This window comes from Mus pahari, chromosome 19 (assembly GCF_900095145.1).
Source record: "Mus pahari chromosome 19, PAHARI_EIJ_v1.1, whole genome shotgun sequence".
NCBI classification, from domain to species: domain Eukaryota; kingdom Metazoa; phylum Chordata; class Mammalia; order Rodentia; family Muridae; genus Mus; species Mus pahari.
This window is the reverse complement of record NC_034608.1, coordinates 54,553,306-54,569,318: the sequence shown is the minus strand read 5'-3', so window position 1 is coordinate 54,569,318 and position 16,013 is coordinate 54,553,306. Positions and strand designations below refer to the sequence as shown.

The 16,013-nt window shown below is 37.0% G+C and overlaps 1 protein-coding gene and 1 non-coding gene across 3 annotated transcripts in view; one reads left to right on the top strand and one right to left on the bottom strand.

The window, feature by feature from the left end:
- The window catches only part of Sgcz (sarcoglycan zeta), a 1,036,342-nt gene that overhangs the window by 996,596 nt on the left and 23,733 nt on the right, over nucleotides 1-16,013 (top strand). For both annotated transcript variants that reach the window (XM_021219043.2, XM_021219044.1), the window contains exon 5: nucleotides 6,070-6,192. In XM_021219043.2, the coding sequence (XP_021074702.1) occupies nucleotides 6,070-6,192 (123 nt within the window). The remainder of the gene's footprint in view (nucleotides 1-6,069; nucleotides 6,193-16,013) is intronic.
- The window catches only part of LOC115062662, a 107-nt gene continuing 94 nt past the window's right edge, over nucleotides 16,001-16,013 (bottom strand). The window contains exon 1 of the small nuclear RNA XR_003842597.1: nucleotides 16,001-16,013. This exon is cut by the window's right edge and continues 94 nt beyond it. This is a non-coding gene — a small nuclear RNA (U6 spliceosomal RNA).

Here is a 16,013-nt window from a genome sequence, read left to right as displayed (position 1 = left end):
CACACACACACACACGCACACACACACACAAACAAAGAGAGAGACAGAGACACACAGAGAGACAGAGAGGAGACAGAAAAACAGAGGTATACACACATGCAAAAAATACAAATTAACACATGAAATAAAATGTTTATTATTGCAGCTAAAAGAGCCTTTGAAATATCACACAAAAAAGAAATAAATTGGAAGATGGGGATGATGAAAATTAATTTCAACAGAAGTTAAACTCATTCATTAAGTTTAAATGAACAAAGTCAAATAAGCAGAATTTAAAATATTTATGAACATAAAATAACTTATCTACCTCTGAGCAGTAAATCATAAAAAATTAAACAATTGAAAAATGGATCATTCTGGAGACTTAGCTTTATTCATTGGCAAGGATGGAGAGACATGAGCCCAAGACAAAGTGAGAATATGAACTCCAACAAGTTGGTAATAACAGCTATCCTTCCAGTAGGTGGTAGACAAAATTATGTGTGTACTTTTAAATGCATATTTTAAGTTAATTTTTAAAGATATATATTTTTATTTTGTGCATATGAATGTTTTGCCACTGTGAAAATCACCAAGTATGCATAGGGTAGAAATCAGATAATGGCAAAGGAGACCTTCAAACTGGGGTTACAGATTATTGTTAGCCACCTTTTGCTATTGGGAATCAAATACCTTTCCTCTACAAGAACAGCAAATGTTCTTAAGGACCAGACTCCCCAACCCATTCTTGAGCTGATGTTTTCAAATACAAATGGCGATCCAGAGACATGATAGTATGAATTATTGGTAAGGAAGTGATGCAAATTATTACAAATACCAGAATTCATCACAGATAAGTAAACCTTTATTGGTGAGTAAGTGACTCAATACAGACTATTATATTAGTTGAATGTTGATGGGTGTAATCAGGGAAAGAGATCAAAGGACAGAGGCAAGCCCTGAATTTATACATTTCACACTGCTCCATTAGTTCCTGGAAACCAAAGGGCAGCTGTGGCCTTAACCCATGGGTCAGTGGCTGTAGAGAAGAGAGGCAGATGTAACTGTGAAAGGTTCCCAGGAGAACTGCTAATCCAAAGACTTCAGTTAGGAGTAAAGAATCCTCCAGCATGGTGAGAGGTTGACCTTCTTCATTCTCTATCATATCTTCCCATATGACCGATGTTTTAGGATGCATTTAACCTGTGAGTGGTGTGCATATGCATGTGCATGTGTATACATGTGTGGGCATATTCACACATAGCATACTTTTTTCTAAGAAGGGATGGTGGAATCAGTTCTTGGCTGCACCTGTGTGTGTGTGTGTGTGTGTGTGTATGTGTGTGTGTTCGCATATTTTTGTATTTATAGATGTCTGAGCATATTCTCACATGGCATAAATTATTATTGAGAAGGGATGGGGCAACCAGCCCTTGACTGCACCTTTCCTCAGGGCTGCTGGCTGTTGCTCAGCTTGTCCTACTTCCTCTAGATATGGATGTGAGACATCAACCTCTTGATGAACATGGGGGGACACTTGTACCTCAATACCCTCAGTAGCTTCATGCTTTACTACTCAGAGGGCACAAAGAGCACACCTCTGCATCTTGTCCTACATGAACTTGTGTGTTTGGTGATGCTCTCTTAGTACCAGCTGGCCCACATCCATTTTCATCTTGTGGTTCTTGTTGAGACCTGTGAACGGAAGGTACTGCAGAGCCATCCATGGCTGTTGGTCTGCAATGGTGACTGTGGATATGTTTGTTTTCCTAAAATTACATATATAGCTCATGGCAATTTTTTAAAAAAGGAATATCTAAATGATGAATTGTGAATCTAGTTTTGTTTTGCAATAAGAATTTCTAAACTCTCAATAATATTCAAGAGCATAATGTTCCACTATGTTCATAGCAGCCTTATTTGTGATAGCCAGAAGCTGGAAACTACCTAGATGCCCCACAACAAAAGAATGGATACAGAAAATGTGGTTCATTTACACAATGGAATACTACTCAGCTATTAAGAATGAGGATAACCTGAGTTTTGCAGGCAAATGGATGATGGAACTAGAAAATATCATTCTGAGTGAGGTTACTCAGACCCAAAAGGACATGCATGGTATCCACTAATAAGTGGATATTAGCAGTAAAACAACAACAAACAAAAACAAAACAAACAAAAAAACGTCATACAGAATACCCAAGATACAGTCCACAGAACTCAAAAAGCTCAACAAGCTTCAGCCCAAGCGAGGACACCTCAGTCCCACTTGAGAGAGAGGAAAAAAAGCAATTTTTATTTATTATTATTATTATTATTATTATTATTATTATTATTATTATTATTATTTTGGTTTTTGAGACAGGGTTTCTCTGTATAGCCCTGGCTGTCCTGGAACTCACTTTGTATACCAGGCTGGCCTCAAACTCAGAAATCTGCCTGCCTCTGCCTCCCAAGTGCTGGGATTAAAGGCATGCGCCACCACTCCTAGCTGAAAGAAGCAATTATTATTTTATTTTTATACTTTATGTAATTATGCCTTAGGGTATATGGACCCTGTCTAAAAAAAATGTGATACTAGACATAAAAAATTGATAGGTAACCAAATATAGATCAAATATATTAAGTTCAGTATCATGATATTTAATATATTAGTATTAAATATTGATAGCCCCAACAACTGATTATACCTACAATTATATTTTTTACTGTTTTCTATATGTATATTTAAAAGGCAATGTATATAAATGTGATGCTATATAATTATTTTTGATATGAAATATTTATTTACTATCAAGTCATTGTTAATTACTTGCAATTTTGCCATCTGTAATTATGCTAATATAGTGAATAAAGTGCAGTCTTAAGATTAATTTTATATCTGCTTTTCAATTGGATGGTTTCTGTATGCATTAATTTATGGCTTAGATGCACCTCATTTAACCTGCATGGATAAATATTGTGCAATTTGCTTATTTGACTTTGCCCATTTAAAGTTAACGAATTAAAGTTTCAACTCCCTTGGCCAGAGCCAGACACCACTCTACAGAAGTTTCTAATAGCTTACTTCTAATAGTTTATTTGTAACAGCTTGTGGGAAAAGCAGTATAATATTTTAATACGTGTATAGAATCTTCTGAATGAAGACTTTCCTCATTATTCTTAGAAAGCTCTTGGTGTTCCATGAATGTATGTAATGTGTTCATGTGTGTGTAATTAACCAGTGCATGTCTATGCCATCAAACGCCACATATAAATCAGTTTAGCTCAGAAATTGATGGTAATATGTCATAAATATTAAAGTTTTATGTGTAAAAGATCTGTAATAATTTCCAGATCATTGAGGCTCAATGTGTTAAGTCTCTGGGAGACAGATGGAAACAGACATACACAAATGTAAAGGTAAAATTTGTCAACACATTGGCCTCAATGTTTTGATTCTATCTCTGTTAAGTTACTACCATACAATGACTAATGGCAAAACAAACATTAGAGTATGAATAGATGAAAGAATGCAAATGACTCCTACCCTCTGAAATAATATTCATAAAACCAAGATGATGACCGAAGGGAGTAAGTCTTCAATGTTTGTCTCAATATTGTCCTTAAAGTCTGTAAGAACAGTTATTTATTTAAGAAAATAGAAGGTAAAGGATTTTGATTATCACTTTCTGTCCTTGTTTTCATGTGCTGCAAAAAAAAAAAAAATTCTTAATGAAAGTTGAAAACTTCACTGTTTTTGAGGGCAAATGTTCATAGATTGTTGTTAGGGATTATGCTGGTTTAGGAAATTAGTGGAAGGAGATTCATCTCTAATTAACATGTATTCACTAGAACACCAATTGCTTCTTCATTCTTCAGTGCCAAATGGTCATTACCAATTAGTTAAAAAAAAAAAAAAAAAAAAAAAAAAGGAGTTCCTTAATTTGAAGAAGAGTAGGAAGGGGCACATGGGAGTGTTTGGAGAAAGGAAGCAAATGGAGAAATATTCTAATTAAGTTATAATCTCAAAACTTAAAAAAAGTCTTTTCAAAAGGTACAATATTTAAAGACATAATTCATATTTTCCTTGATCAGCCAACCCAAGAGAGGAGTATTAACTTGGTTCTATCTAACATAGGCCTAGTTGAGCATTTTCAACTTCTAGAACTCCATATGATACCAGAATATAGGAAAAACTTATACCCGATTTTCAACATAAACGTTTTTATAGTTTAAAAATAAATCGCATTATTTTCTCCTTTCTGTCTTCCCAAAGCCCTTCCCTTGTGCCAAAACTATACTCTTTCTCTATCCCATAACCTGTTTACATTACTTATAAACTATGTCATTAACAGCATGTCATTTCTTCCAGCCCATGGCTAGTTTTGGAAGGAAAACTCAGCTAGGATTGAGGAAGGGGACCAAAAGGGGATGGAAAGAGGGAAGAGTTGAAAAATCACCGCTAGCATTTGCCTACTATGTGTCACTTAAAATCAAATATAATACTGAATAGGAAGATATCCAGAGGTTAGATATGACCCCCCCCCCAGGTTGAGGGCTGTGACCACCCACCTATCTCCAAAATTTTAACCCAAAATTGCTCCTGTCTAAAGTAGATACAGGGACAAATAGTGCAGCAGAGACTGAAGGAAAGGCCATCCAGAATCTGCCCCACCAGGGGATCCATCTCACATGCAGCCATCAAACCCAGACACTATTGTGGACGTCAATAAGTGCTTCCTGACAGAAGCCTGATACAGCTGTCTCCTGAGAGGCTCTGCCAGTGCCCGACCAATACAGATGTGGATGCTCACAGCCAACCATTGGACTGAGCACAGGGACCCCAGTGGAGGAGTTAGGAGAAGGGCTGAAAGAGCTGAAGGGGACTTATCTGGCATCAGTGGGAGGGATGGCCTTAGTCCTATGAAGACTTGATGCCCCAGTGTAGAGGAATGCTAGGGCAGCAAGACAAAAGTAGGTAGGCAGGTGGGGGAACACCCTCATAGCAGCTGGGTAAGGGGGGGATGGGATAAGGGTTTGCAGAGGGAAAACTGGGAAAGGGGATAACATTTGTAATATAAATTAATAAAATATCCAATTAAAAAAAAGAAATATTAAAATATATTCCTCTGATAACGTTGTAGAGAAAATTGTAAAGTAAGATATATATGGTAAGGTATGCCTGTGGTCCTGAGTGGGTTGGGCTTTACTTTTAAATTAGCAAAACAGAGATAATACAATTGTAGAGCAAAATTGGGAGGCACAGCTCCATGTGAAAGTGTGGAAAGCCGTATGAAAAAAATCAACACTGTGGAAAAATATCCAACTTTCCCAATGTTTAAGGAATTTCTTCGTCAGCTGAAACTCATTCATATAACCCAATTAGATCTTCCTGCTATACCCCTTCTAACCCTCAAGTTAATCATTTTCTAAATATGGTCATTGGTCTTATGATTTTTGGGTGGATTGATGGGGATAATTAAACAATAAAATGAATCAGTCAAGTAGCTTATATTTTGAGAAATATAAAAAAAATGATTAAACTATGTTATCATAGAAAATAAAGTAGAGCCAAAATTTTAAATTCTTCGACATTAAAAGGGTAAGAAGATATCTATAGTAAAATCTATAAAGTGTGTAATAAAGAGTCAAAAATTGTTGGTGCTTTAGAATACGCAGTAAGGTAGCAAGGTGGGTATGGTGTTCTGAAATGCAGAGAAAGAAGTGAATCATTGAGGCCCCATTTATTGAGAATCTACTAGGTGCCAAAGTGAAGGGAATGGCATCAGAATATCAAAATAGATATTGCCTCACCTGTTGAGATGCCAGGTGTTTTGATCTGGCTGAGCACACAGACAATATTAGAACCACCTTAAACATATAGAACTAATATGCATGATCAGTTAATCTAGTCTGAAAATATTCCCTGAAATCAGAGGGTGCTGGACAAGGAAACATCTTAAAAATGTTAACGATTATATTAGACCTGCAACAGAGTTGAACAACACGACCAATGTGTGTCTCTCTTTTTTTTCTTTATGAGAAACGGTGCATGCTGATGGCGTTCTACATACCAACTTCGTTTTCTAACCTTCCCTCCGACTGCAGGAGCTGAGGCTGTTGAGGCACAGTGCAAAAGATTTGAAGTGAGAGCAAGTGAAGACGGCCGGGTGCTGTTTTCTGCAGATGAAGATGAGGTCACTATTGGGGCTGAGAAGCTAAAGGTTACAGGTACAGTAACGGATATCCTGGAACTCTTTTTTTTTTTAAGCTAATAAAACCATACACACTTGCAGAGAAGATGCTTTCCAAGACACTTGATGTCTTTCCTGAAAATTGAATCAACCGGATCTATGTTTAGTATCCCAAATAGTCTTCAAATCAAGTTAGTCGTGGTGGTTAAAGAGCAGAGTCTGGATAGCCTTTTACTGTTCAAAATGTAAAGCTGTGTCACTCATCTAAAATAAACAATGGGCTAGGTGGTATGAGAATATATGATTAAAGGTGACATATCAAAACTAGAGGTACCATTATTTATTTTTCTGTTTTCCAGAGAAAACGCTCCTTGTGAATGGCTTCCTCCTACGTGAACCTTCTACATTTATATAGCCCTTTTGTATATCAACACTTCACACACACACACACACACACACACACACACACACACACACATCCATCCCTAACTTGCAGAAAACCAAACATGGATACCTAAAAACTCACGCTAAATCCTTCCTTCCTTCTTTACCAGGATACGATTTACCAACTGCAGAACAGCCTTGTTCTTGCTCCTGACACTTCTAAGAATGAAAATATCAAAGACAAAAGACAAAGGTAGTATAAAGTTTCGTGTGCACAGGAGAGAAAAGTGAGCAGAGCACAGTATACAATGTGAAGGCAAGGGGTTGACTGGAGTCCTCACAGATACTTTAAAGCTGTATCCCAGTTTGCTGATACCCCTACAAAGAGACACTGACTTCAGGGGGCTGCATATAAATAGGTAACTACTCGGACAAGACGTCAAAGCACATGTGACAAAGGATCTGTGTGAACTGTAAATTAGTGGCATGACAATGGTCTATTTAAGCAATATCTGAAGGAATTAAGATTAAGATGAACTCTTTCCTCACTTTCCTTCACTTTATGGCTAATGTCATTTTCTCAGTGGACTCAGACAGAAGTGGATGATTTCAACAGTGGCTATGTTTATATATCTGAAACAAAATCACTTTCATGGTGCTAGAGACTTTAGGATATATCTAGGCTACTTAGAATACAGGTGGGTATGTATTAAAGGTCTTAACTGGACATAGCTGTTTTAATTTTCCATGTTACAACAAAATTCACGACGACAAAACAAACAAGCAAAGTAATGGACAACAATTTAATAGACATAAAGAATTTGGCCCGTTGTTTTAGCGGTTTGTCAGTCAATGTTTGCATTTGGATAGCTCTGTACTTTTAGAGCAGAGATCTTGCTGAGTCTAACAGCAGAAAGAGAGAGAAATAAAAGTGCTGCTCAGTGGAGGTGGGAAACAAAGTCATGAAGAGAAAAAGATTGTAAGGATGAAAGGATATCCCACACAGTAATTTCCATGGTGACTGACCTAATGCTATCCAGGCTCCAAATTTAACTAATTCATCTACCTTCAAATTTATGCATCAATTAATCAATTAATAAGAATACAGTGCCATTGATGTGAGTGGTTCTCGGCCAACCTTTAACAGATAAACTATCAGGGTGCAATTTTAGATTCAAGCCATAATAACCAATGTTGCTGCTCTATTGCCATAATAGATAATCGTTTACTCAAGAATCATAATTAATTTACTCTTAAATGGTCTAGTTTTGCTTTGTAGTCATTTCCTTGAAGTTATCTAATTATGTCTCTGTTCTTAACATTCCTGAGTAAAAGAGTTGTTTTAGACTTTGGTTCAAAATTATCCTTTAAAACTCTCTTTATTTTGTATTCCCTACTATGAGGTCAAGATATCACCCAAGGCAATTATCTTCTGAGACCCAGTAACCGCATAAAGAACATAAACCTTTCTTCACAGCAGACTCAAATTCAGCACCTTCAGGCTGCATCCATCAAACACAATCAGCACTTCCATTTGTGGCCCACATAGAATAGCATCCTAGCAAACAATGAGAAGGTAAACGATAAGTCTGACTTTGGAAGGTGAAAAGTCTTCAAGCCAAAGGAAAACCATCAGTTCGATGCAGACATCTGTTTTTTTTTTTTTTTTGCCTTAGCAGAAAGCCGAAAGTAGCGAAGTGCATGAGGAGAATGTATCTCTCTTGTCTCCAAATGGCAGCAATTAAAAGTGGCAGCCTATAAGAATAGAGAAATCCAACTGCATGTTCTCTGTGCCCTCCTGTTTGTTTGAAAGCCAAGAGCATCTCACCTCTATGTCTTTCTAATGGAATGATTGGAAGGATAGACAGGTTCCAGGGCTTGTCTGACAACACAAGAAAGGATTTTCTGAAGAGCTGTCTTTTAAATTAAACAGTGTGCTGCTGGGCTGGAATCAATATTTTCTGGTTTGTTTTTATTACCTGGCTTTTGTTTTCCCATGCCTGTCTATTACATTAGCCCTCTGTGATGAGGCCAGCTTGACAACCAGCCTTTCCTTTGTTCTTCAGAGCCATTCAAATCTGAGCATGTGTAACACTCAGACTCCAGGAAGAAGCAGTTTGTCTGAGAAGGTATAAGAGAACTGGCTGTGTTGCTTGATAAGAAACGTGATGTATGGTCACTTAATTTCCTCTAGGGACACTTTTCAGGTTTATACACTCAGAATAATCACTGCACTCTGGTTTTTTTTTTTTTTTAGTTGTTCCTTAACCTTCCTAGCAATGGGAACTTCAGAGACATTAGACAATACTGTTCCATGCCCCCTCTAAATTTCTAAATGAAAAATGACTTCCAGTTTTGAAGTAAGTATGCAATTCACAGCCATTGTCACAAAAGAGCTGTCTTATCAGAGGTCTTTGCTGGCAGACATTTCCACAGCTTATTCCCCACCCCAGGGTCTGTTAAAGCAAATATTGAAAATGCAACTGACTAATGTGAAGTTCGTAGACTTTCACAATGAAAGGCAGTTCACTTTAGTTGTATTTGAATTTGATAATAAATATATCTTCTCTAGGTAGTGCTGTCAAAGGATTCAATTTGATGCCCAAAGTTCCTCTAGGAGATATAATTAATTTTGCTGTAGCATAAATAAATTGTCCAATTTCTTTATGCATCATACATTAGCTGGGCATTTTTGCAATATCTTTTCCCCCTTTACTTTCTGTGTGTAAGAAGATGATCATCATGATTCTTCAAAGATCACGCCTCTTCTCACTCATCCCAAGGGTGAGTTTCTTCCAGTGGGTTTCTCCATCTTCTTTTCCATTATGATTTTTTTTTTTCATTTCACGTTTGTCTACTATCTAGGAAATGCCCCCCTTCAATTATTTATATAATGACATCTTAGTTAGGTTTCAACTGTTGTGACAAAACACCATGACCAAAAACAATTTGAAGGGAAAAATTTATTTCATCTTCAGTCCATCATCCAGAAAAGTGTGGTAGGAAGTCAACGCAGGAAACCTGATGGAAAGAACTGATGCAGAAGCCATGGAGGTGGGTTGCTTACTAGCCTGATCGTCACGGCTTTTAGATCAACGGCTCCTTGCGAACAGTGAACAGTCTACTCTCCTTAGTGGTTCACTTTATCTGTGTCAGTAATCACCTGTTTATACAACACTTGCAGACTTTGAATATAAGCATTTCTACAAGATTGAGACCTACAGAATCCGATTAATTTACTGGCCAGATTTATTTGCTAATCTTGGAAAAGTTGGTGATACTATGTATTGGACTCTTCATCTAAACCACAGAACACCCTGAAAATCTTCTTGATACGTTTATGTAAATTGAAATCTTGGCAATATCTAACAAATGAGAACAAAAGAATAAAGTTTAGTGGGTAGCTTTTGAGGTCTGTTGCATATTGATGAGATGTCATGTTAGCATTTTATCAGTTGAATCCTCACAATCATGCTGACCACTGTCCTGGAATGAAACTCACTCTGGCATGTGAAAATACATGTATATCTTAACTCTACCTGAATATAACTGCTTCAAAGTTTTTTGTGTAAATTGGAAAATCTAGCTGCATCATGTGTCTGCCCCTGATAACCAGTGCAGTTTTTCATATCGTATAAAATGTGGAAGGGAGACATGGAGGAAGAGAGAAAAAGAAAGGATAGGAATATGAAAAGAAGTGAGTTGCTTGTACATTTTAAAGTTACTTAGTTCCGTGTTGCTACTTTAAGTTTTTTTCTTTTTATTTAAGTGACTGCTTTTCATTTCTAATTCTAGAAGCTTGAAATGATTTTCAGTATCTTCTAAACAAGTGTTGGTGTTAGCATTCTCAAAGAAGCACCCATTTTCGTTTCCAGATTCTGGAACCCTCCTTTATGCTTTCTGGTGTTTGGGTCATTATTGTGTTCTTCTTTACTTTTGTTAATTAAATTTTTATGCAATATATTTTATTATAATTTTCTCCCTCCTCTAACTCCTCCCAGATCATTCCCACCTCTCTATCCACCCTACACCATGTGCTCTCTTTGTCTCTTATACTCTGTCTCCTTCCCTCTCTCTCTCAAACACACAAAGCAGAACAACAACAACAATAACACACATCAAGGAAACAACAACAACAGACAGAATAAGTATCCCGCATTAAACTAAAAATGTACACACACAAAATTGGTGTCCATTTTGTGTTGGGCAACTCCCCCCTGTGAGTGTGTTCTGCATGGAGTGTTCATGATGAGATCATTTGTGGTTTTACAAACACAGACACCAGGAGCACAGTGATTCTCAAAGTTCGTCTTGAAGAATAGTGAGTTTGGAAAGTGACCAGTTTAAAATGTTAGTGGAATTTATCAAAAGGGCGAATTAACTGAATTTTTTAAAAACGATTTAAGACATAAAGGTTCATTACAAGTATTTTTCATAGTAGCAACAATTATCAAATCTTCATTTTTTTTGAAAGTATCAAGGTAAAGGTGTTTAAATTTTTGTCATACAAATATACAAATCCAAAAAAGTATACTTTTTAAATACTTTTGGTTTCCTTTCCCTAACAACAATGTACATTAGAAAAGGAGAGCATTGCCCAGAGTTGAAGTGAAGTGGTGATTCTAACCAAAAGACAAAAATCACATCATATTTAATACAATGTGGTTAGTTGAACTAGCACTACCTTTAAGTAAAATATCTTAGCATGTCATGAGTAAGTTAGAGTACACTGGACATTTTGTTGTTGATGATTCTCTTAGGTAAAGGAAGTTTATTATCTTATTCCTATCTACCTGAATGATGCTTATTATCTATGAGATTAATTATGGAAAATGATAAGATACCATCAATATAATGAGAGTATAATGGCATAAATAATGGCATAATATACACATAGAGATGAATGGTTTATTTTGATATTATGTACACTCATTGCTTTGAACTTTCATTATCCATATCACATGTTAAGGGCAGAGAACAATGCAGACGAATTGTTCAATTTTTGCACCAGAATAGGAAGGGAACATAACCCCACAGTCCCTTTAAATACATCATTCATTACCTACAACATTGTATTTGTGTCCATTAACTAAAAGTTGTAAACCTCTCAATAATGACATCCAGGAGACCAAGCTTTTAGTATGTGATATTTTGGAGCTTATTCAGTATTCAAAGATAACAAATATTAATGTTTTAAGTGATTTGTTTATACCTTTAGATATGGTATATAATATTCTTCATCAATAAATTAATGATACAAATTTTGTAATTGATTTTCTAATGTTAAGGCAAATTTATATTTCTTTGATGTACCTTAAAGAATTATCTCTGTACTTTCCAAATTTATTACTGTTTTCAAGCATGATAACATTTTATAAGACTAAACTAAGAATAAACATAAGCCTTTAGTTTTTCATATGTAGTTTTGTCTGAATTTGTTATAAGATATCCCCAAATTACTAGAGTTCCAGATTTCTTATATGGGGGAATATCGACAGAAACCTCAAAGAAAAATCTATTGGTACTCTCCAGTGAACTGCTATAAATTTCTCATGCACAAATTCTCGTAACATACAGTTCCTAAGAATGAATGGTCACTTCTTTGTGCTGTGGTTTGTGTGTGTGTGTGTGTGTGTGTGTGTGTGTGTGTGTGTTTGTGTTTCTGTGTTATGTTTAACCAGTCCATGTGAAGTATTTTAGATTATTCCAGTAATGAGAAAGCACAAATCTTGATTATTGTGTTGTGTAGTACCCCTGACTTTAAACTCCAGAGCCACATGCTCTGGATAGCCTTTCCTTCAGACTCTGATCCACTTGGTATTTCCTTTAGACAGGAACAGTTCTGGGTAAAGATTTTGGAGATGACTAGGTAGCCCCATCCCTCAACCAGGGTTGGGGTTGCCGGGGAAAGGTGGGCCATGCCTAACCTCTGGATATGGTCTTTACAGTTTCTCCCTCCCCTGTGTGGGGTATTTCAGCTAATATCATCCCTGTGGGGTCCTTGGAGACTCTTGCTTTCTTGGCATCTGGGACTCTCTAGTTGCTACCCCTAGTTCCCCATGCCCCATTGCTACATAACTCTGTTCAATTTCCTGACCCTCTCTGTACATCTCCTCCATCTCCTCTCATACCGGATTCTTCCTTTCTTTTTCCCCTTCCCCTCTTCTCTTCCTCCCAAGTCCCTCCCACCCTCTACTTCCTTTGTTTTGTTCCGGCTTCTAAGTAGGACTGAAGCATCCATTCTTTGATTCTCCTTCCTCTTGAGCTTCAAGTCATCCATGAGTTAATTCACAGGTATTCCATGCTCTTGACACCAAACCCAGACACTATTTTGGATGCCAAGCACTTGCTGACAGGAGCCTGACACAACTATCTCCTGAGAGGCTCTGCCAGATCCTGACCAATAAAGATGCGGATGCTTCCAGTCATCCATCAGACTGAGCACAGGAACCCCATGGAGGAGTTAGGGGAAAGACTGAAGAAGCTGATGAGGCCTTATCTGGCATCAATGGGAGGGGAGGTTATTGGCCCTGTGAAGGCTTGATGCCCAAGTGTAGAAGAATGCTAGGGCAGTGAGGCAGGAGTGGGTAGGTGAGTGGGAGGGCACCCTCATAGAAGCAAAGTAAGTTTGAATGGGATAGGGGGTTTGCAGAGGGGAAACCAGGAAAGAGGGTAATGTTTGAAATATAAATAAATAAAATATCTGATTTTAAAAAAAAGGAAAAAGAAAAAAGGCCCAGATTGTACAACCAGTGAGGTTACTTCTCGGCACAGAATGCCTGATGAATAAGACTGCTTTCTGTTCACTTATGTCATTTTTGTGATGGCTAGTTTTGGTTGTCAACTTGACAACATCTAAAATTAAATAAGTTCCAACTATGGAGAATAAAAAAATCAAAAGACAAAAGACAAAAAACAAAACAATACAAAACAAAAAACCAAAAAACAAAAACAGTTTCACACTAAGCTTAAATGCATAACAATTTCATTATTTTAAAATACAGTGTGGCTTATAAATAGAGTGTACTAATATCACTTATATTGATTTAATAAGAAAGGAGTTTTGGATATCTTTTGGATTTGCCTAATTAGGTGGGCTATGCTAATAGATGGAGCCTACACTTGGAAATGTGTGCTCCATTTGGAATAGGTCCAAGGTGATGCAGAATATTTTTATCTGTACCACCTTGAGGGCAGCAAGTGTTCTATTCTCTAAATGCTGTCTCCATCAAAATGCAAAATATCAAAATTCTCATTCAATTTAAAAAACCATTTCTTTTTTTTGTTTTACATATGCATATAACATTCAATTGGTTTATTTGAATTAATAAGCAGGGTATCAATTAAAAGAGGATCCATTGAAAACTCAGAGGCAAGCTCTCTGAGGTATGAGCAAGAATGAACTGTCATATCTATTCAGATAGACCTAGTCTTACTTTCTTTGTTGTTATTGTATTTATTTTTAAACATTGTTATTAATTCTTTGTAATTCTGTAAAAGCAAACATAGTCATGGGTTAGAGTAGAGCCTCAAAATAATTTTCTCATCCATATTCATAAATTACTTCAACGCCCAAGACATAGTATTGTGCACAAGAGTATAGTGTCATATAAAGGTTGTATATGATTCTTGGAGTTTTGTTATACATAAACACTCACAACTGATATGAGAGTTTCCAACTGAGCATTAGAGGTAGCAAGTCCTAAATATGTTTAGGCAATGAAGAACTTGAAGTTTCTGCAGAAAGTGGGAAAATGATTCTAGACAAGTAGGATGTATAGGATTGAGTAAAGACTGAGGATGCATGGAGTTAGATTGCTGAAATATCGAAAACTCGAGAGAATCAAGGTATAACAACCATACAGGTAAGAAGGGATCAGTATGTTTAAGTGTGTACTTATAAATATGTGTGACATATATGTGTGTATAAATATATTCATTTATATTCACATATGTTCTTTTCGTGATAGCTTAAGGCAAAATATACTTATATTATAAGAACATATATAAACGATGAGATATATGCTGAAAAGAGTTGGTATTTCTTTTTTAATATATTTCAATTGAAATAGATTTACATCCTTTACCTCCTCACACTAATTCCTCCAGATGCTCAAAGTTGCCTCCTCACTGCCCCCTTCCATGTCCTCCCCCTACAGTTACAAGTATCTTCTTCTTCAATTATTGTTATATTATAGTATATTATTGTTGTTGCTATTATTATGTAATAGGTATTCACATGAATAAATATACAAACACTACCTACTGAGTTTCCTTCTTGTTCTTTGTGTGTATAGGTATCAGTGCTGACTACCCTGCATTGACCAAAGAATAAGGAAGAAGCTCATTCCTGGAAGAGACTAATTCTCTTTCTAGCAGTCATCATTAGTTCCCTCCAGTTCTTACCTACAAGGTTTTCTCCCTCTTCTGTTCCAGTGTCACTAATAAAGCTATTGTTTCCATATTCTTTATGCAGTTTTACAGATTACATCCTGGTTCTGCCCTGTCATGTGCAATGTTCCCTGAGCCATAGATGCATGACTTGTGATATAGATCTAATCACTGGAGCTGGAATCCACATGATCTGTTCATCTCTGCTTTGGGTTCAGTTGTGGCTTTCCCCATGGTAATTTCCATTTATTGTAAAGAGAGGCTTCTGTGATGAGACCGTGGTAGCTGTACGTAACTGTGTGCTTAAGGATACAGTTTAAAAAGAAGTAAGGACTTATTCTGGTTTAGCAAATTGTGATAGCAGATTCTTTCCTAAGGTCTGTGGCTTTCATGATCCTAGGGAAATTGGCTAGGTTTCTGCTACAAGACATTTCCCTGCTATTGAGTGAGCCTTGAGTCCAAGTATGACGCTATATTTTTTAACTTATTTTATTAGCTATTTTCTTCATTTACATTTCAAATGATATCCCGAATGTCCCCTATACCCTCCCCCCACCTTACTCCCCTGCCCACCCACTCCCACTTCTTGACCCTGGCATTCCCCTCTGTGGGGCATATAAAGTTTGCAAGACCAAGGGGCATCTCTTCCCAACGATGGCTGACTAGGCCATCTTCTGCTATATATGCAGCTAAGACACGAGCTCTGTGGGTACTGATTAGTTCATATTGTTGTCTCACCTATAGGGTTGCAGACCCCTTCAGTTCCTTGGGTAATTTCTCTAGCTCCTCCATTGGGGTCTCTGTGTTCTGTCCTATAGATGACTGTAGGCATCCACACCTATATTTGTCAGGCATTGGCACAGCCTCACAGAGATAGCTATATTAGTGTCTTTTCAGCAAGATCTTGCTGGCATATGCAATAATGTCTGCATGTGGTGGCTGATTATGGGATGGACCCCCGGATGGGGCAGTCTCCGGATGGTCCATCCTTTCGTCTTAGCTCCAAACTTTGTCTCTGCCATTTCTTTCATGGGTATTTTATTCCCTATTTTAGGGAGGAATGAAGTATCCACGTGTTGGTCT